The 22,159-nt window shown below is 36.5% G+C and overlaps 2 protein-coding genes across 2 annotated transcripts; one reads left to right on the plus strand and one right to left on the minus strand.

Moving 5' to 3' along the window:
- The first annotated feature begins 1,702 nt into the window (after positions 1 to 1,702).
- On the plus strand, positions 1,703 to 15,253 carry LOC129942430 (toll-like receptor 13). Its single transcript, XM_056051355.1, has 5 exons — positions 1,703 to 2,233; positions 9,012 to 9,257; positions 9,315 to 10,978; positions 14,719 to 14,846; positions 14,916 to 15,253. Exons 1-5 carry the CDS (start codon positions 1,747 to 1,749, stop codon positions 15,112 to 15,114), a joined length of 2,724 nt encoding a protein of 907 aa, XP_055907330.1. The 5' UTR covers positions 1,703 to 1,746; the 3' UTR covers positions 15,115 to 15,253.
- LOC129942431 (DNA/RNA-binding protein KIN17) lies at positions 15,198 to 16,654 on the minus strand. The gene is made up of 2 exons (XM_056051356.1): positions 15,551 to 16,654; positions 15,198 to 15,491 (listed from the first exon to the last, which is right to left on the minus strand). The coding sequence occupies exons 1-2, from the start codon at positions 16,547 to 16,549 to the stop codon at positions 15,297 to 15,299; spliced, it is 1,194 nt and encodes a 397-aa protein (XP_055907331.1). The 5' UTR covers positions 16,550 to 16,654; the 3' UTR covers positions 15,198 to 15,296.
- Positions 16,655 to 22,159: the final 5,505 nt, after the last annotated feature.

A 22,159-nucleotide genomic window follows, 5' to 3' on the forward strand; every position in this document is an offset into this window, starting at 1 on the left:
AATTGGCCTCAAGGGTAAACCGATGGGCATTCCTAGCAGAACGGGTATTACAGTTGAATTGTTTAAGGGGAGGAATGTTACTGGCTATTTCGCTAGAGTAAAAATAAATAAATTGGGTGGCGCAACAGTCCTTTTAGAACCAGGGCCTAGTGACTTACAACTCTCAACCATTCTTGTGCGCGAGTAATGTTGTCAGGAATGGGGGGTTTAGTTTATATGCCGAATCCGAACGGCTAATTTGAGAAAGCACTTTTCATGACAAGAGTTACTCTTGGAGAATTTGTCAATTCCTCGCAAGAGGCAGTACCCGCAAAAAGAGTTTAGATGACATAGGCAGGGATCGACCCCAAGACCTCTGGCATGACAGTCCAACGCACTAACCATCATACCACGGGTACTACTATTTCGCTAGAGTACTGATTATAAAAATATCGATAAAACAATGACAGGCATGATACCTTGCGGTCAAGAGAATTGCTTCCAATGATTCTAAACATTTTTTGTTTTTTGAAGTCCGTATAACAGACAGTCATTAGTGGGAAGATACAAAATTGTCTAAAATTTGGATAAAATCAACCAACCAATTAAACAGACAAATTTAACTGATAGAAAATAGTCAATTGCCACCTGATTGGATGCTATTGGCAGACTTTTGACAGTTCGACCAATATTGGAAGATAGCCCCATCTTGTATAAAGTTTGACAAAATAAAACAGAACTTCAAATTTCATTCAAAAATCGAAAAAGCATCCACTATGTCTGAATAAAGATGCTAAAATTTAGCGATAATTTGCTTACTCAAGGCACTAAGATTATTTCCAACATATCGATTCAAATCCTAAACATATTTAAGACCCATAACACATCCATTCACTTTAATTAAAAAACATTTTTATTTTTCTGTCTTGTTGACATTTAAAAACAAAAATTGATCGATGATTTGAGTTCGTAGTCCGCGAATAAAATTAACAAACAAATAAAAGGTAAATTCTTATGATTAGAATTTTAAATATTTTATTTGCCAAAGCTACACATAAATAAGGCTACAATAATTCATGTTTTATTGCAACCTGAAATATTCATTAATTTATCAACAAATAATTTATTTTATCAAAAATCGCCTTATCAGTCTAATAAAATTGGTATGGAAATTTCATAAAAACAGAGAAGGGTGCCGGGGATATCATTATTTAAATTTCTACCAGAAGTGCGTGCTTCAAGAGTGATTTCTATTTTAAGAACCTATAAATTTCCCATAAACTCTTGAATGAGAATTTGCTAAAAACAAAGTGATCAAATGACAACAATTTCTGTCAAGTTTTAACTCGTTTTGGAGCGAAAACTTGACCTTCTTGAAATAATAAGCTTGCATTTTGATTGCTAAGGCAAAGAGTTATTGTCACTTGACTTCTGCATATTTAATAATTTATACGCTACGCGTCTATAGCGCCTGTATAACCGCGTACATAATATTGGCATAGGAATGTAGGTGGTGTGTATTATCGCACCTTAGAAAGATAAAACCGCTCTAATCGTCTAAAGATAAGCCAAATCTCTTCACGGGAAGTATATAAACATTGTTGTTCCTTTTTATTTCGCCCGATAGTCGATAAGCCTGCCCATAATCAATGTTTTGCCAATATACAAAATCGATAAGGCCGATTTTCTGCTTTCTGCCTCTGGTTAAAATGACCATTTACCTTGACTTTAGTTTGTGAAAATTACGTTTCGGTTTCGGTATTGTGTATGTCGGGTAATATCTCTGAGTTTAAAAACATGAACCATCGCTACAGGATTCTAGTGTTTATCCTTTTGTTTTATTCAAATAATTGCAGTCAATGTGATGCCACGCCCCTCAGTGATCGAAGTCGAGAGTTTTCGAAACTTGAACAGAAACAGAGTTTAGTGATAGAATCTATCGAAGATTTCAAGAGAGATTTTTTCAAACTTATACATTTAGCGACGGTGAATTTAAAAGGTGCAATAATCTCAAAAATCGATAGTAATAGAAATCGAAATAACGGTTATAATGATACAACTGGCGAGATTGAAAGTAACGAAGACGATACCGATTGGAGTGGCTTTGACGAGAGCGTGACGAGGGATATTTTAAATGAATATATTTTAAAACTGCTGTCAAGTGAAGGAGGCCTTTGCATGATGGATGGCCTGAAAGAACACATGCAAACCTGGGCTCATACAAATGGGAGTTTAGTAGTTTCAAATTTAAAAGGTATAGAACTACATAAATTGAACGAAATACAGTAGAAGCTTGAAATAGTGAGCTTCGTTAGAGTGAATTATTCAGTACAGTGATCACAAAACGAAACGTCTATATGTGAATTGAATAGTTTAAAATTGTTTTCCATAAAAACAATACCGCAATTGTTGTTTTTGTTCATAAACTTCCCACAGAAAACCTGCAGTCGGTCAGATTTGTCAAACTGAAAATTCGGACATTTCTCACCGTTTTAAGGTCCCTAGTATTTCAATCAAAAGTTAAATACGTCCGTATGTTTGGAATACCTTTTTTCGTCCGTCGGCCATATCTCCACAAACAGTGGAGATATCGCCTTAAAATAAATTTTAATTAAAATTTTTCAAAAATATTGAGTGCGTGCTGTATTGATATAGAAAAAATTTGGTGAAAAGACTTCAATGAAACGTCATGCAAAGTGGTATCGAATTGGTATAAATTCGAAATAAAACTCATCTAAAAGATTTTTTTTTAATTAAAAATTGTGGAAAAAAGTATTTTTTGAAGAAAAAAAATGTTATGACCTACAAAATAATTGGATGCATCGAAGCATAAAGATTTCCAACTTGTATATTTTGGCAATAATTAAAGATATTAGCATAAGACTAATTTTTTCTTATGAAATCATAGTTGTTAACATTTGGCAATTCTTTAAAAACCTTAAAAGCATTTTCCAAAAAAAAAAACAAGGTCATTTTAGATATCACAGAAAAATTCTAAATTTCTATTCCCCTGTTTTGACGAAAAAAATTAATTTACGTAAAGAAGTCATTAACACCATTTCATGGATATTTTTTAAGAAATGTCATTTGATTGTTCTCAGATTATTTATTGAAAAAAAGGTCCGCCCCGGACTGTAGCGCCACCTTAAGTAAATAAGTAAATAAGAGAGTCCCAATTTTTGAAAAAAAAAAAATTGGAACAGTTGTGCCCTATACCAGCAATGGCAAGCCGAATATTCTCTTCCAAAACGTCAATAATGTCGGTATAACAATAATATCTGCGTAGACAAAAGACTTCGCATAACCCCACAAAAAGTAGTCCAGCGGTGTTAAATAGAAGACACACGACACCCGAGATAAGCAATAATTATATATAGTTCCCAATTGTCTGTAAAATTATTGCCGGGTTTATTTTTGAAGACAACACTTTTTGGTTAACTAAATTAGCATATATAGATATATCAAATATTTCGAGATTATTCCTAATTTTGCAAGGCTGTAAGTTTGGTAAGCTTGCACTTTCGTTTCGTGTTGGCTAAAACTAAAACACATTAGGTCCGTTGAAAACTATAGGATCAAGTGACTTACGAGTACAACTCCCAACCAATCCTGTGTGCGAGTAAAGTTGTCAGGGATGGAGGGGATACACAGTTTAAAGCCGAATCCGAAAGGCTAAATAGAGAAAGAAATTTTCATGATAAGAATTACTCCTAGAGGATTTATCGATTCCTCGCAAGAGACAGTACCCGTGAAAAATTTTTAGATGGCACATCTAATTTGAGACCTCTGGCATGACAGTCCAAAGCACCAACCATGAGGTAGGCCAGAAATACAGTTTTGTAGGTTTTGACGCGAAAATATGTCGCGATAAAGATTGAAGTCAACAAATTATTCAAATATTTGTATAAGATTTAATTTTAATTTTACCAAATTAACTATTTCAATTACGAGTATTACTATTGCTTAGCAATAACTATTGAAAACAGCAAAAGTTAACTTATGCAAAAATGTACACACAATCATTTTTTAGATTGAATACATTTTCTACTCAGCAGCTCAACATTTTTCGATTCAAAGTTAATATTTTTTAGTCTAAATCGGAATTTGAACTTTTCTTGTGGTTTCTGAAAGGCGTTCCCTGATTTTGGAAAATACTCACTAGTTTGTATGTTGTGCTCTTAATAACCTTCAAAATGAGACTTGCATTGTAAAATATAGATCGAAGTACTGACAAATTCCAAATCGGTCCACTCTCACCAGATTTGAAAAATATTGAATCAGTAATCACAATTTTTATTTATGCATTGTGTTCCCAAGGAACACAAGGAGAGCTGAAATTGTTAGAGGTTTTACCATTTTCGAAGTCTACTTTTTGTTCTATAAGACCATCAAAAAAAACATTGTTTGAGGTTTTTATTTTAGAAATCTTATAGCAATTTCCGTCTTCGTTTCGGTTTCCATCATTTATATAATTTTGAAAATGTGTCCATGTGTCTTATTTGAAGAGATGACAAATCTCTATACCAACAAGCTCCCAGAATACAACAATGAAGAAGTGGAAGAATTATATTACGGAATACTTGATAAGTATTTTGAAGAATTTCCCAAGTTGGTCCGACTCGAAGGACCAATGAAAATAAATCCGGAAATAAACAAATGACACGTCTGTTTTAAGCTATGCCTTTATTTTAACTTAATTGATCTTAACCTATTTACAACTATTTATATTTACTAAAATCTAAGGAACATGAAATAAGATACTGATAAAAATAGAGTACACATTTCTACCCCATCTAATCTTTGGCTATTTTTTATTAATTTATCGTATCCTTTGACGCTACGCACTATCACAAGATAATTTTTTTATATTTATACTTGTGGAAATGCTCATCTGCACCCTTGTACATATCATGGTCATTTATGAACAAGGTGTAAAGTTTTATCATTTTCGGAACCTGTTCGGGCTTAAATGGACACTCAAAAGTAATCCTTCAGATATTCCAATTGTCAGTAAGTTTTCGAACTGTCAATCGTAGATTTTATAGCATCAATTCTATGATTGTGTTGATGTGCAGCTTGTCACAATTGAATTGGGTGGTCATATTGACCATGCGTCGTTGCCATCAATACTTTCTTGACCATTTTTAAGTTTTACAAGGCCGTTTGATATTTAGTTTAAGTGCGTTTTTGTATCGGTTTTGGTGATTCCTTAGAGTTTAACATCTCAAGTAATCACTTTAGAATCAGCACTCTCATAGTAACCAAAGTACCTCTTAAGTAGTTCAGACTACATATAAACCCCGTAGACGCACAGTAAAATTACTATAAAATTGTGGGACGTTCTCATTTCATGATTTCTACAAAATATAAATTTCCCTACGGAAACACAACTCGTATTATAAATGGGTTGCTCAATCAAATTGTGTATTATGGTTAATGGCTAGATTAAATATGAATACCAAATTTTTGTTGTTATTTTATGATAATTGTAAAATCACTTTATCAGTTGCGGGAAGCATACTGATAAAAATAACTTTCTACAAAAACGACTGCGATTTCATATCACACTTTGTTTTAGATTTAAATTTCGATACTTTATTGTTTACTTATTTATTTTGTTGTTTTTGCATATTTTATTATTATTTATAGAAATTACGTTATGGAGGGTAATTAAAATAGAATTTAATTATTGTTATTACTATGAACAAAATACATTTTTTAAATGTACCTGGGAAAACGAGTATATACTCAAACCATGGCCTTAGCCAAATTTTCAACTTCCATATATAGAGAACTTCAAGTAATCATATAAGAAAGATATATGTATTGTTGGATTTATTGAATATGATTTTCGATATACATATGTCAACCAAGAATATGAAATCTTAGTCAATTTTACCAGAAACTTCTGTACGACTTGTCTCCTATAAATCTTGGCGTACGACCTCAATGATTGCTTTAACTATGGCGGCTTCCAATGCTTCAAGAGTTGCTGGTTTGTTAGCAAAAACCAATGAGTTAAATAGTTCCGTAAAAAGTAATAGAGAAGCCTTTACATAAGTCGCACGAATGAAGGTGGCAGTTAAAAAGGCTACTTTTAGAAACAAAGTAATCACCGAAATTACGAGTATTTCTTGATAAGTTGTTATCTAAGCGAGCTGTATGACAAGTTACTCCGTCTTGTGGGAACCAAATGTTGCCGATGACCCTTAACATGTTTATAGCTTAAACATAGCGAAAACTTAAGGAAAATGATAAGGATTGAAAAAGGAGATACTTGTGCACATTGGCCTTAAAGTTTTGATTATCAAACTACGTACAAAAAACTCAAGCATCCCAAGAAGTGCGAGTATTACGGCTAAATTGTTTGAGGAGGGGGGATGCAACGTTCTGATTTCACAAAACACTGTTTTTTTAAAAATAATGGAAGAACAACTAAAGCCATGAAACATTGCGGCAATTACATTGATGTAATTTTTTTGGTTCTATTGCCTACCATTTTCAAAGCTATTTTTAAGATCCTATTCATCCTATTTAAAAGATTTTAACTTGTTTAAGGGGCACCTGCCCAAATATGCGAGTTATACGTTTAAGTTTTTGACGAATGAAGGTTTTGTAAATTGCCGCCAGGTCAGAAGGCATGACAAATTTCTTGCACCGTCGGAGAAATCCTAAGCACCTAGCAGCATTTTTGGCAACATCGAATATGTGATCATTCCACAAGAGGAGATCTGTGATACACCTACCGAGTACTGAAAGTTGATTAGTTTCCTGGATGCAAGTTTCACTCATGGATTAATTTTTGGAAACTAAAAATCAGTCAGATTGACGTTGATAGTGCTCGCCACTCACCGTAACAGCAAGTCTTTCCTCATTCCGAAAGAAATAAGGAACGATAATGCCACCTGCTAGTACACCACCCTATCTGTCACGTTCAATTGATGTAATGAGGATTGCAGATATGATTAGCTCTATTGACGGCAATTTTACTTATTGACAAAACTATTTAGCTAGAAATGACAGTCAAAACTAAACACAATTCCTTGGACGAACTTCGCAAACAGATTTATTTTGTTCAACTTACAATTTACGATAAATTCACCAAAATAACTGAACAGAAACGTCAATACTGTTTGACATTCTAGACTGTCAAACTGTAAAAAAACAACCATACAAACTTCTCATGCATCTAAAAAAAAGCACCTCGAGGGTATACTGATGAGCATTTCTAGAAGCGCGAGTATTACGGTTGAACTGTTTAAGGGGAGGAATGCAACTGGCTATTTTACTAGAGCATAAGCCGTTAAAATAACGGTAAAAAAGAGTCATCCAAGAGACCTTACGACGATGTTCAAGCGAAGTAAATGAAGTTATGATGATATTATCATCTATCAATTTGAATACTCTACGTTCAATACAATCCGAGAGGCTTAAGTAAGTTGCAGGAGCACCAGCCCAGAGATAGGAGTTATACTCAAGCTTTAGACGTATGTAAGTCTTGTAGATAATAGCCAGATCAGAAGGGGTGAAATATTTCTTGCATCGCCTAAGGAAACCCAAACACCTTGCGGCATTTTTGGCGAAATCGCGTATGTGATCACTCCACAAGAGGTGGTTGGTGACACACATACCGAGAATATCGAGGTCTTGAGTCTCATTGATGCAAATACTCTTAGGGCTCTTGCCACAGTACGAGTGCTAAAAAAAGCTTGGTCCCATAGAATCACTAAGTCGCTCAAGTATAGGCGGAGTCATAACACTCACTGGCGGCGTATAATTGGCGGCGAACTGCCTAGCAAAGAGATTAGCTTTCTCTAAAGAGCTAACATATGGAGTGTCATTGACAACGAGCGTAGGAACCGTAGAAGAGGAAGAATTCTTCATGTTTTTACAAATGACCAAAAATTTGTACTCCCTTTGGGACATTGCAGTATTTTTTGCCGTAACTTTTGGTCATGTAAAAATTGGTCCGTCGAATATGGGCGTTGCAGGCCTTCCTGGCTTGTTTGAACTTTTTCTGGCTTTCCTCAGTACGGTTGGCTTTATAGCAACGGAAACTTACCTCTTTGGCCCTAATAACCTCTTTACAGCTCGCATCGAACTATGCGTTTTCCTTGGGTCTGATACTTTTAACCCTGTTCGGTATAAAAGTTCTCATTCCCAGGAGAATTTAACTTGTGATCATATCAGCGCTGCCGTCAACTTTACTATCGAGGAAGCATAGTGACCAGTTAAAGATCCTGAAGTAATTATTGAGACCTTCCCAGTTGGCTTTCTCGTATTGCCAAACTTAGAAGCTTTTTCTTTAACTGAACAGTTTTGGCACGAGAATATAATACAATGGTCAGATGTGCCTAGAGAAGATAGAACACTAACAGCGTACTTATCAGGGTCAGAGGTAAAAAACAAGTCAAGAGTCCGATATTCAGGTGGGGTCGTTGACTAGCTGAGTTAGGTGGTTCAACTCAGCGAAGATTTCTGCACACACTTCATCGGGTGTTGTCTAGCCTGAATGTTGAAGCCATGACAAATTGTGTACATTGAAATCTCCCGTAACAACGATTTCAGTGCGAGAATAGGACGAAACAATTCTTTGGATGGAATCAGACAAAGCATCAAATTCACAAGAAGTTGATACTCTGTCTAAATTTGGGCTTCGATAAAGGAAGCAGTAGTGAATGATTTGCTTATTTACGGAGAATTTAAACCACATATAATTAAAAAAGGAATTGGTGCAAAGGCCATATTGTGGTAAGAGCTGATAAGCAACATCGTTCCTAATGTATATGGCGAGGCCATGGTGGGAAAAGAGTAAAGACACCAAGCTATACCCATGAGTAAAAAACTCAGCAGGTTCCGAATCCTAACCTAATTGGGATTCACTTAGTGTCAAACAGCTCGCCTGTATGAAACAGCATGGCGGTATGCCAACAAAAAATTTGCCCTATTTTTTTCCTTATAAATATGAAGAGTATTTTGTTTAACTTCAAACTTATTTGGTACATTTATACAAAGCTTGTTCTTTTTTTTAGGATATTCAAAATTGTTTATAGACAAATCCCATCGAACACGAAGCTCAGACGAATTACTTGAAGCAGAAGTTACATTTGAATGCGACAACAACCTTGACTATATCGTTGCGTTTTCGGCGGCTTACAATGATTTAAAAAATGCACCCTACAAAACTCTTCAAAGAATTGGCCAAAAGTTGCAATATCTTACGTTGAAGGGAAACAATTTTTCATCTAACATACCCAGTGGGGATAAATTCAAAAATGGTAAAAATAAAGTTTCTTAAACGAGTTTAGTTTATTGTTTTGTTTTCTTTTTTTCAGAAATGAGCATTGCATGGTCCACCTTTCCCAAGCTGAATGCTCTTAGGGAATTAGATATCAGCTACTGCAAGATTGAGTTTATTTCATCGCATGTCTTTGAAAACTTAACTAAACTGACGGCACTCTACATCTCAAATAATAAGATTTTGAGAGTTCCATCGCAAGCGTTTTCCTTTGTTCGAAACATTCACTATCTAGATCTATCGAATCAAAATGCCTTAGACATAGACTTTAAGATTCCCATACCACCTCTTGAACAAATAATTAACCTCCTTGTTGGCGTAAGGATTGAACAACATGCCTTCAAGACACTCACGAAGCTCGTCTACCTAGACCTGTCGTTTACGAAACTCACCAAAACTAGCGGAGCAGCTTTCGGCTACTTACCAAAGAGCCTCAAATATATAAGTCTCTGTTATACGTCGTTTCCTGTTTTACCAGCAACCTCGTTTCGAAATACAAAACTTTTAGGACTTGACATGTCGGGAAACTCTTTTACAGTTTACTCCTTGGCTGAGGAGTCCTTTGCGATGGTGGCAAAGTCCTTAAGGATACTTTTGTTCGACGAGGCAAATATAAAAGACCTCAGGTGGTTGAAGAAGCTCAGTCGTCTTGAAGTACTGAGCTTAGCTAAGAACAACATTGACAATGCAGGCGTAGATACATTGGCGCACATTCTAAAAAACCTTAAAATCCTTGATTTGAGCTCTAATCACGTTGGAAACTGGTATAATAGCATATTTACAAACAACACTAAGCTTGAAGTTTTGAATCTTCGCAACAACAACATCAATATTCTCACATCGGAAATGATGAAAGATTTTCAAGGCTTACACTATCTTGGCATTGGGGACAATGACTTTGTTTGTGATTGTGTTCTTCGAGACTTTGTGGATATTGCGATTGCAAATAACAAAAAGACCGATTGCTTGAATAATGTTCTTGAGAACACTCAAGAGGCGTTTGATTCGAAATTTAGAGTTCTGGAAATTCCGCACTTGGATGAGAGCTTTTCAAATACCTCTGTCGCTTATGCAGCAGCAATTTCAAAATACAAACCAATGATCAAAGAAAGTTACGAAAACATTCGCAAAGTAGGAAACGGATACTCGCATAAACTTTTCAATTTCCATGTAATCACGAAGTATTTCAAGAACTTGAGCACCAATCCTTGTCCGAATCCGAGTCAAATTATTCTCTACGACAAAATCAATGGTTCGACGATGAAGTTCCAATTGCTCGACTATGAGGACATCCATTATTGGTGCTTCAATGAGACCGAGAAGATGGCGTTTTTCCAGCTGGACTGCCAGCCGAGATCCTTTGATGACATCATTATCCAGAGTATTCAAAATGCTACAAAGTATGTGGTGATTGTGTCGTGTATTGTTGTCTTCATTGCAACTGTTACAATAGTAGTCTACCTGAAGCGCTGGCACATTCATTACTATTGGTCGTCCTTGAAGTCAGCCGCCTTATTGTCACTTGCCGCTAAGGAGAAAAGTGAAAGCTTGTATAGTTTATCGGAGTCGGAATCGAACGCTATGTACGACATATTCATAAGCTATTGCCAGAACGATAGACCGTGGGTTTTGGAGGAGTTGATGCCGAACATCGAAATCGCAGGAGATCTTTCTATTTGCATGCATGAAAGAGACTTTGAGGTAATTTTTTAATTATACTTTTTCTTTTATCATAGTTCATGAAATTAGTTTGTTATTGGAAGATTTCTGATAATAAAAAAGGCTTTAGAATTAAAGGGAAGTTTTTGGGCATGTTCATACAAAATAAGGGGCTTAACGATAAGGCAAGTTTCTAGTATTGGGCAGGTTTAGGCGACATAAGGGTAAGGGTAGTATGTAACTGATTGGCCAGCTGCCAAAAAATTACCTTTCAAATAAGACAACTTTAATGGAAAGTTAGTCAAGAAAAAGTTCCCTAACAATTGGCTGCGTTCAATCTCAGACAGATGGGGTTGCCTAGCTGGATACCTTTTCTTAGTGTTTTACGAGTACAATAACAGCTGAGATGTCAAAAAAGGCATGGTTGAATTTCAAGAAACTTGAAAATTGATTTCAGCTTTCTGTATTTGTTGGTAAACAAAAAGATACAAAAAGTTATTTGAAGTTGTATTTGTGAATGTTCTGTACATAATAGACTATGAAGACGCTATTTGCCTCTGAATTTTAGAAATTCTTCCAAACTATATCTAAGATTAAGGTTATCTCTTATTTATTAAATTGTTACGCACCTATTAATTCATCATCGTCCGACGAATCAGTTGAATTATCCATTAAATGTTTTATCTTACAATAATTTTGATTTCGAAGCTTAAATGTTTCTCTGCTTTTTGTGAACAGCTGAAAGTTGTTTTTATTTTTTAACAGCTATCTCAATACAGCTAACCAACTCGTTTAACAAGGTATCTAGAAATCCACCTATACAAGATACCCTATCCGACACGAAATTGAACGTAGCCATTAAGTCAGGGCTTCTGCTATCAAAATGACAAATGTTCATGTTTTTCATTCTGATGACAGCTGATGACAGTACCCTCAGCTTTTCATATTCGTTTTTAGATTCTCATCCTTGTCCTTCGGATGTGGAACTTCAACGGCAGCTCATTGAATTCTGATCTCTACAGCATTGTACAATGGGGAATCAAAAACCGTGTAGAATTTAATGCTTCGAAAACTCAATCCTGTCTCCTGTTGTTAAAGCGTAACCCACCCCCGATGCCGCTATCCATGAGCGGCACTTCCATTGAGGAAACTAATCAACATCAATACTCGGTATGTGTATTACAGATCACCTCTTATGGAATGATCACATATTCGATATTGCAGAAAATGCTGCTAGGGGCTTAGGATTTCTCCGACGGTGCCAGAAATTTTTCACCTCTTCTGATCTGGCTGTAATATATAAACCCTTCATTCGTCCAAAACTTGAATATAACTCGCATATTTGGGCAGGTGACCCTAAAACAAGTTAGGCGATAGAACTATAACAGAAAAAATTACGACACTTGAACACCGCCGCAATGTTTCATGCCTTTCGTTGTTCTACCGATATTTTTATAAACAGTGTTCTATCTAATTAGCCAGTTGCATTCCCCCCCCCCTCCTAAAACAATTCAGCCGTAATACTCGTATTTCTGGGAATGCACATCAGTTTAACCTTGAGCTCAATTTCGAACGTACTCTCAAGTATAGAGATTCTTTTTATAACCGCACATCGAGAATGTGGAATGCTTTACCGAGCTCTGTTTTTCCCTATCATTTTGATATTCAAAACTTTAAGACCAATGTGCATCGGTATCTCCTCTTTAATCCTTCCCTATTTTCCTAACGCTCGCACTATGTTTAAACTTTAAACATGTTAAGGGTATTAATAACCCCTTGAGTGCCCGTTTATTATAAAAAAAAACTCAAAGCTGAGCTTTATTACTCTATGATTAATTTATTATCTGCACAACTTCATTTAATGAATTCTGTAAAAGGGTGCTTGTCAATTTGGAAACGATTTTTAAAATACAAAACACAACTTATGATGGATTTGTTGTATTGGAAATTTTCTAATGAAACCCATAATATGAACGCTGGTTATTAATTTATAATGGATATGAATGACAGGCGACGGAAAGTGTAATACATCCAGCAATATGTACCAGGCATTATATCATGACGTAACAACTTTATTGAAGTCGAATGGTTGGAAATTTTTATACATTGATGGCTCTAAAACCCAATTTAGCACATCATTCGCATCAACTTACGAGGACGGATCATTGCTATCTATAGATTTATTAGATAATATAGCGCCTATTTTTACTGAAGATGCATCAGCGATCCTAGAAACCGGAACTATAATGACAAAGTTAAACAACAATTGTGTTACATGCTCAGACAGTCGTGCAGTTCTCAGCGCAATTATGAATCCAAGCAACACAGCTGTTATAATAAGCAAAATAAGAGATCTTCTGATAAAACATCACAACAAATCAAAATTAAAAGCACTCACCCACCAACATCTTATAAAAAAAAACCCACCAACATGCACTCTCTGTCAAACAACAATAAACTTGAAACACATCCTTGGGATAGGAGCGTGCAAATCATTGACATCCAACAACAGCATCTATAACCCAACGACATCAGTAGAAGAGATCTTGATTAACTTAGACCCTGAGAATATGCAAATCATGCATACAAATCATTGACATCCAACAACAGCATCTATAACCCAACGACATCAGTAGAAGAGATCTTGATTAACTTAGACCCTGAGAATATTAAAAAAAATTATATAAATTTATCAAATCACACAAGATTGAAATATAAACTTTTAACTCTAATAATTTTTTTTTCATAACATTATAATATTGTATAGTAATTTACATACATTCTTTTTTTTCACTTAAGAGCCAGAAGCTCCAAGCAGCTAGTGCTCATTTATGCATTAACATGTTAATTTTAATTTTATGCTAATAAATTATAATAATAATAATGAACGCTGGTGTGCCTCAAGGCTCCGATTTGACCCCGACACTCTTCCTCATTTTTGTACATATCTCCTGTAATTAACTTCTAATCGAATTTATTGGTTCGCTGACGATAGTTCGGAAGGGGTTAGAATATCCTATAGGCCGATTTACTGAACTAGCTTTTTGTTAAACACGACTGCTTTAAAGCATTTTTTTTTTGAAGTGATTGATTTAAAAATAGCGGTTGTGAGGCCTTTTCGATGATGCCTTTCTTTTAAGGGTCTATGACCAGAAGTAAAAATTGAGCACTTCCAAAGTAAACAAATTTGTTTACAAAATCGTCACATAAGATATATTCCAAATTTCAAGTCCATTCGTTCAAAATTATGTGAGTTATGTATTCCCCAGTATTGAGATAAAATCTTTTGTTTTGAATATTAGAAATTATAAGAAATTTTAATAATACCAACCATTAATCAAAAAAAAATTTAAAACCGAGTAATTAAAGGTTTTTGCTGCCAATAATCTTTTGGCACAACATTTTTGAAATCCTATGGAACAATTTCAGATCAAAACGAAAAAATTCTAGGGTGGCCTAGCTCCCAAATTTCTTGGACAGTGTTCAAAATAGAGCATTTAAAACCATTGATGACAAAAGCAACATCAAATTCCTTACTGACTATTCCTTATCTTAAACCAAATACTCGCCCATCTATAAATACCCATAAGTTTACCCTTGAGCCCAATTCAAAACCAATGTACACCGACACTAACCCCCCATTTTTCGGGGGTCTTTGACTTATTAAATGTATTCAAATTCCTTCAACGTGCGCTAATTACAACAACATTAATAATTAATAAGTCAGGGCTTGGATAACACAAGGAATATAAATAATTTTTACTAAATATCATTTTTTTCAGGTTGGAGTTCCAATTCTCGACAACATAATATCGTGCATGGATCGATCGAGATGCCTAATGCTTCTTATATCAACAAATTTCCTTCTTAGTCATTGGTGTCAATTTGAAATGCGATTGGCTCAGCATCGGTAAAGCATAAATTCATTCTTTACAAAAATAATAAAAATACTTACTTTCCATTTTTAATTTTCTTACAGAATGTTTGAAGCCAGCAAAGAGCACGTTATCCTTGTATTTCTGGAGGACATTCCCAAGCACAAGCGTCCCAAGACTCTTCAATACCTCATGGACGTTAAAACATACATCAAATGGCCATCCGGATCGTCGCCCAACTCCAAGTTGGATGAAAAGAAATTATTCTGGAAACGCCTCCGAAGATCGATAAGCAATATCTAAAAAGGTCAACACCGTGCCCAAAGACTTCACAATGTACCTGATAGTTAGAGTTTTCGGCATTAGTCATTAAAAAAAAACTCTCCTTTTTGTTTTCTCTTAAGTAACTTAAATTAATTTATTCTATTTTTCATTAAAAACATTAAAAAAAATATTTTAAATAAAAGAAACGCGTGGTTTTTGTTTCAATGCAATTTGCTTATGTCCTCGTATTGAACGCGCTCAACGATTCTGCCTTTCAGCGGTCCACGTGATATTTCTATAGTCACACAGAAATTCTTCTCGTCCAGCTTTTTCAGAATGGCATCGGTGCCTCGATAGGCTCCATTCACTACTTTTATGGGTTTGTCCAGAGCGGGAATTACAGTTTCTAAGTGAGCCTGGAAGGTACTTTGGTTATTGAGAGGATTTATTAGATTAAAACAAATGTCCATCTTACCTGATCTACCTTGACTTTCTCTCCAGTTTCCAGGAACTTAATCTTCCCTCTGTATTTATCAATCACCTCTAGAACGACTGCCTTTTGCTTGTAGAACTTGTCTCCTAACGATTTGTCTATGAATTTTACTACGATTCCTTCGGTCAGCCAATAGTCTTTACGATTTTGTTTCTCCTTTTTGATTTCTTCCATTTTCATGATTTCACCAAGAGCACATGTGCTTGAGGAGGATGATGTTGAGGAAGAGGACGGTTTATTTAGAGGCTTTGGTTTTTTAAAAACTTTTTCATCCTCATCCCCTGATGGTCGCTTTAACAAACACGATTTTCCCAAAGCTGTGCTATTTGGATTGAATTTCTTTTCCAGCTTGATTCCCAGAACAAGTGGTTCATCCTCATATCTCACAAACTCTGTGTACTTCTCGTCCTCACTTAGTTCGTCTTTCTTTTCCGACTGTTTCGCTTTCTCAATTTGCTTTTCTATGAATTCCATCATCCTTTCCTGGTCGTCCTTTTCCATCTTCTCTTTTTTGTCCAGTTTATTTTGTGCCTCCAGAGCCTCCGGACTGCGATCGATGTAGGTGACGAACCAACCTTTTTCTGTCTCGTCAACCACACACTGTCCACTTCTTCCAAGCCATTTAACATAGTCGGATAGTGTCAGCCAACGGGTGGCATTCATGTGAATGTGGCTCTTATCGGCGATGTACTCCTGATAGATTTTATTTGCTGCCACTCGCTTTGTACCGAAACGGCGGCGCAACAGCTCCATGTAGCCATCGGAGAATTCTTTGGAGAAACTGAAGATGAATTTACCAGGGGAGTCAGCAAACAGGAGCAGCTGCCTCTGATGGGCTTCGCTAGTTGTGTGGCACTTGAATCCATTCTCGTCTCGACACTGCTTCTGACACATTTGGCAGTACCATCTGAGTTTTTGCAATCCCTTGGCTTTCATTTTATTAGCCAGGTATTTAGGAGTGCCAACCTCTGCCTTACCCATTTTGATGTGTTTTTGTTAATTAAAAATAGAATTAGAATTAAATGTTTGCTTTTTATCAACAAAGAAGTAGATTTTTAGAAACTTTTTCAGAAACAGAAATGTCAAATGTTTGACATTCTGCAATTAAAACTCAGGGATGGCCACTTTGAAAATGGCCGCATTCAGTGAATAGTACAATTAATTTATTAAAGGCTCTTATACACTTTCTTAACGAAAAGAAAAATGAGTTTTATTTATAAATATTTTTGTATAGCTCTAATCGTATAAATCAGATTATTTTTATTGTTATATATTTTTCGATATTATAATAGTTTCCTTGCCCACGAAAATCAGGAACCTATCGGCCCACAGGTCTGTAAACGATTCCTTCTATTCCAGTGTCCACTACTTTCTGCTTTTTTAAATTTAATAATGAGTCGGCAGTTTTAAGAGTACGATAACTATAATCTATTTTGAAATTATTGGACCAATTAGATATATTTAAAAATTCCTTTTGAGAAAATTTAAATATGCATGGTTAGTCCACTCCACTTAATTATTAGTATTAAACAGTTGGTAATAAGGTCCGAAAAGTAAGATATTTAAACTTTGTTGTTGTAAAATAAAATAACAATTGATTTTCTTTGCTATTAAGTAACTTATCCCTATACATAAAGGTGGTTCAGAAAATAACGTTTATGGGCCTAATCGGGAATCTATGATGAATTTCATCTTTTTGGAAGTACTTCTTTTCCCCAACATATTCTTTGGATGTCCAATGCAATAACAACTGAACTTTTTGAACATAAATTAGTTTCCAATGATTAAAATCGGCTGGCTTACATTCCCAGGAAATGTTCTACTTGCGATAACCCCCGCCAACATTATTATTCTAAGAAAATAAATACAACAAAGCCATAATTGCTCTTGTTGTCTGTCTATTTGCCATGCCCAGTCCTGATGGAACCACATGTTGTCAAGTCATGCTCTTTACTTTCATTCGAAATGAAATCGATTCAAATATAAATTGGATTTTTAAAATTTACTTTTATCGATTTCGATTTAATTTTTCCGAACTCAAAACAAAGAGAATGTCCATGTTCTACATTTAGAAATTTGCGATTTTCAAGTGACGTCAATTCGACCAGATTAAGTTGGTGTGATTTGAATTCCAAAAGAGGAGATTGTTTAAAATCTTTAGTGTTTTCACCTAAAGGAAATAAAACAGACAGGCAGATTCAGAAACGATACTTTGATACAGCAGTCATTCCCAACCAATATTTGGAAACTTCTTATCGCAAAGAACCGCAAATCTGCAAATAATATTTTTTATTCATTTTACAATGAACACAATTGTTTTTGACTGACGTGATATACACTGCCGGTCATAAGGTTAGAAGCAAAGAATCGGGTCATTGTATTAGAAACACATCAAATAAATGAAAATAAAATGCAGTTATTTAAACATATTATTTTTATTTATTTTTAAGTTTTTTAATAATATGTCTTGCCACCAGCCTTCAAAATAACTTCAAATATTCTATCTTTGAAGAAGAAGAAAGAGATTTTAAGTAGTCTAGTGAAATCTCACTCCAGGCACATTTGATACCATGAATTAGGGCTTCCTTGTCATCGTATTGCTTCCTTCCCTCGTATAACTTACGTTTAAACTAGTCCCACACCTTTTTAATTATGTTTAGGTCCGGGCCAACACACCAAGTGGGCGTTTTGTTTCTCAATGAAGAATTTTACCTTTCGGATTGAGTGTATGGGAGCGTTCATGGAATTGGTCCAAAACTTACTTACTTACTTAAGGTGGCGCTACAGTCCTGTGTGAACTAGGGCCTCACCCAACAAACTTCGCCATCTAGCTCGGTCCCTAGCTAGATGTCTCCAATTTCGCGCTCCAAGTTGGGTGAGGTCACCTTCCACTTTTGCGTGCCACCTGATCCGCGATCTTCCTCTACTGCGCTGTCCTGTGGGTCTGGATTCGAAGACTTTCCGGGCCGGAGCATTGGTTTCCATGCGCTCTAGGTGACCCAGCCATCTTAGTCGTTGGTCTTTTACCCTTCTGGCTAAGTCTACGTCGCTGTACAGCTCGTCGTTCCATCTTCTCCTCCACTCCCCTTCGATGCATACGGGACCGTAGATCACACGAAGAACTTTTCTCTCGAAGCGACCCAAGGTGCTTTCATCCACTTTTGTCATAGTCCATGCTTCTGCACCGTATAGCAGGACTTGGATAATAAGCGTCTTACATAGCAACACTTTGGTCCCTCCAGAGAGGACCGCTCAATTGCTTTCTTAGTCTAAGGAAACAGCGGTTAGCAAGAGTTAGTCCTTGACGACCTCAAAGTTACGTCTGTCGATGGTGACGTTTTGACCAAGCAGTCAGTATTGTATGTCCTTTCTTGACGACAGCATGTACTTTGCTTTGCCCTCATTAACCGTTAAACCCACTTTTGCCGCCTCTGTCTCAATACTCACAAAAGCCCCATTCACATCACGCTGAGTTCTTCCGATTATGTCAATGTCATCAGCATATGCCAGTAATTGGACAGACTTTTGAAAGATAGTGCCTCTAGTGTTGACGTGTGAGCTCTGCACTAATCTTTTAAGCACGATGTTAAAAAAACCACATGACAGCGCTTCACCTTGTCTAAAACCATTTTTGACATCGAAAGGTTCTGTTAAGTTGTTTCCAACCTTTATAGAGCAGCGTGAATTCTCCATGGTCATCCTGCACAAACGGACGAGTTTGGCAGGGATGCCAAAACTAGACATGGCTCTATACAGCTCGTCCCTGTAGATCTGTCATATGCGGCCTTGAAATTGATGAAAAGATGGTGGGTGTCGATTTGGTGTTCTTGGGGTTTTTCCAGGATCTGCCATAATGTGAATATTTGATCAATTTCGGACTTTCCTGGTCTAAAACTACACTGATAAGGACCTATCAGGTTGTTGACGATAGGCTTTAGACGTTCACATATTACGGCAGAGAAGATTTTATAGGCGATGTTAAGTAGACTGATTCCTCTATAGTTGGTGCAGTTTAGAGGGTCTATTTTTTTCAGGATCGGGCAAACAATACTGAGGTTCCATTCATCGGGCCTGCTTTCTTCCGACCATATCTTACAGATAAGTTGGTGCATGTTCCTAACCAACTTATCTCCAGCTGCTTTAAAGAGCTCGGCATTCAAGCCATCCGCTCCAGCGGCTTTATTAGACTTCAACTTAGATATGGCAATCTTTCCTTCGTCTGAGTCGGGAAGACAGGATTGTTGGCTTTCATCGTCTATGTTGAATGGATCACCCTGCCTGAAAGCGGAATTCGGTTCGTTGTCGCCGTTATACAATCTGCAGAAGTGGTCCTTCCATATCGTCAGCAATGACTGCGGTTCCACTATGATGTTTCCACCTTCGTCTTCGCAGCCTTCGGTTCAAGGTTTATGTACCTGTAAATTTCGTTTCATCTGTTCATAAAACTTTTGAACCTCATTCCTGCTTTTATACCTCTCAACATCTTCGACCGCACGCTTCTCATGCCCTCTCTTTTTCCTTCTGAGAAGTCGGCGTTCCTCTCACCTCTTCTGCTCATAGAGCTCACGAGCAGCTCTCGTCCTTTTATGCAGCGCCGCTTTGCGTGCCTGTTGTTTGGCTGCATTTGCCTGCCGACATTCCTCATCAAACCAGGGGTTCCTTGTTGGTGGCTGTTTGAAACCCAGCACATCAGAGGCGGCTTCTCTGATTGCATCTTGGCAATGTTGCCAATGGTTTTCGATACATTGTGTTGGCGGCAGAGAACTTCGAGAGAGGTTACTTGTCACTCGGTCGGAAAAGGATTTGGCGATCTCTGGCGATTGTAGCCGTTCGACGTTGTATCTTCTCCCAGCACCTTCCTGTTCTGCCTTGGGTCTGGAAATCCGAAGTGCTACCCTGGCTACAACGAGGTAGTGGTCCGAGTCGATGTTAGCTCCTCGAAAAGTTCGTACATCCATAATGCTGGAAGCGTGTCTGGCGTTGATCGCAATATGGTCAATCTGGTTGACGGTAGATTGATCTGGAGAAGTCCAAGTTCCTTTGTGGATGTTGAGGTGTGGAAAACGCGTACTGGCTACCATGACGTTTCGCCCCGCAGCAAAATCTTCCGATTATTCCACCAAAGATGTCTTCCCTTCCTAGCTTGGCATTAAAATCGCCCAGGACTATTTTAATATCGTAGCTAGGGCTCTGCTCATATGTTTTTTTCTAGGAGCTCGAAGAACATGTCTTTGGTGTTGTCGTCTTTCTCTTCTGTGGGAGCGTGCGCGCATATCAGGCTAATGTTGCCGAATTTAGTCTTGATGCGTATGGTCATGAGGCGCTCATTGATGCTCAAGACTTTTTGCCTAAGTCTGGCTCCAATGACGAAGCCGCATCCAAATAAACGCTGTTGGTTTTCGTGGTAGCAGTCACCATAGTAAATATCGCAGTTTTCCATCCTCTTTTTGACCGGCCCATCCCATCGTATTTCCTGGGGGGTCATTCCGTAAAACGATAATCGTTCGACGATATCGTTTCGACGATAGTCTCACTTCACGTAAGACGATAATCGTCAAAGTGATATCGTCCAAACGATAGCGTTTGCACGATAGCTAAGTAGGTATCGTCTGCTATAAATTTCCATTGAGAACTAAGCAAATGGAAGCAAAAAAGTTTCGGTGTAGTTTAGTTTTGTTACAAAATGAAAATAAAAACTCAAAAAAATACAATGAATTCGGTTACGCATTTTTTTATATACAAAACATTAGTAATCTCTCTTAATTGTTGTTAAATAAATAGAACAATTATTGTAGTTTTGAAATTGCAAAAGAGGACTATATAATGATATTATAAACGATAAATTTGCCAGGCGGTTGTTGTTCTACATATAAATGTATATAAATTCAATATTAAAATTTGTTGTAACTATTGAAACTTTGGGGGAGGAACATTGGTTTATTCGACAGGCAACGATTTTAGTATCGCTCTTGCACAAAGCACTAATCCAAATTAGTTTTGGAAACATTAAATATTTTTGAAGCCAAGTTATGTTCCCTGTGGATAAAATTAAGTCTTCACTTCCTTCCCTTTGACCAAATTGGGTTTATTATTGCAGCTGATTTACAAAAGTATAAGACATTGAACACACATTTTCACATTATTGTTTTATCTTCGTCAGCAACAAATGAAAACACAAAAACAAAAAGTGACAAAAACAACAAACATCACAAAATAATTGGTATGTTTATTAACAATACGTTTTTTGCAAATTTTCAAAATTTCCCATAGAGAAAAACCAAGTTTAATAACATTTTCAAGCTATTGAACAAGCATTATCTTTCGTTGAGTTCATTTTGACATTTGGAATATACTCAACGAACTTATACTGAAAACGATTGAACGAGACGATAGTGATAAAGTTACGTGAACCAAATTATTGACGATATCGTTAATGATAATCGTTTTGACGATTATCGTTTCGGAAATTACGGAATGACACCCCTGGATGGCGGTGATATCTGCTTTATATCGTTCTAGGGCCTCCGCTAATTCTTCGACCGCACATGGTCTGTTAAGGGACCTAACATTCCACGTGCATATCCGAAGTTC

The sequence above is a fragment of the Eupeodes corollae genome, chromosome 1 (genome assembly GCF_945859685.1).
Source record: "Eupeodes corollae chromosome 1, idEupCoro1.1, whole genome shotgun sequence".
NCBI classification, from domain to species: Eukaryota; Metazoa; Arthropoda; class Insecta; order Diptera; family Syrphidae; genus Eupeodes; species Eupeodes corollae.

What these genes read in the sequence shown, in the direction of transcription:
- LOC129942430 (XM_056051355.1), top strand. Translation starts at nt 1,747, where the DNA reads ATGTCGGGTAATATCTCTGAGTTTAAAAACATGAACCATCGCTACAGG. An exon ending in AGTAGTTTCAAATTTAAAAG is followed by an intron (nt 2,234 to 9,011) that starts GTATAGAACTAC and finishes TCTTTTTTTTAG; the next exon opens with GATATTCAAAATTGTTTATA. An exon ending in TGGGGATAAATTCAAAAATG is followed by an intron (nt 9,258 to 9,314) that starts GTAAAAATAAAG and finishes TCTTTTTTTCAG; the next exon opens with AAATGAGCATTGCATGGTCC.
- LOC129942431 (XM_056051356.1), bottom strand. Translation starts at nt 16,549, where the DNA reads ATGGGTAAGGCAGAGGTTGGCACTCCTAAATACCTGGCTAATAAAATG. An exon ending in AGAAAGTCAAGGTAGATCAG is followed by an intron (nt 15,492 to 15,550) that starts GTAAGATGGACA and finishes AGTACCTTCCAG; the next exon opens with GCTCACTTAGAAACTGTAAT.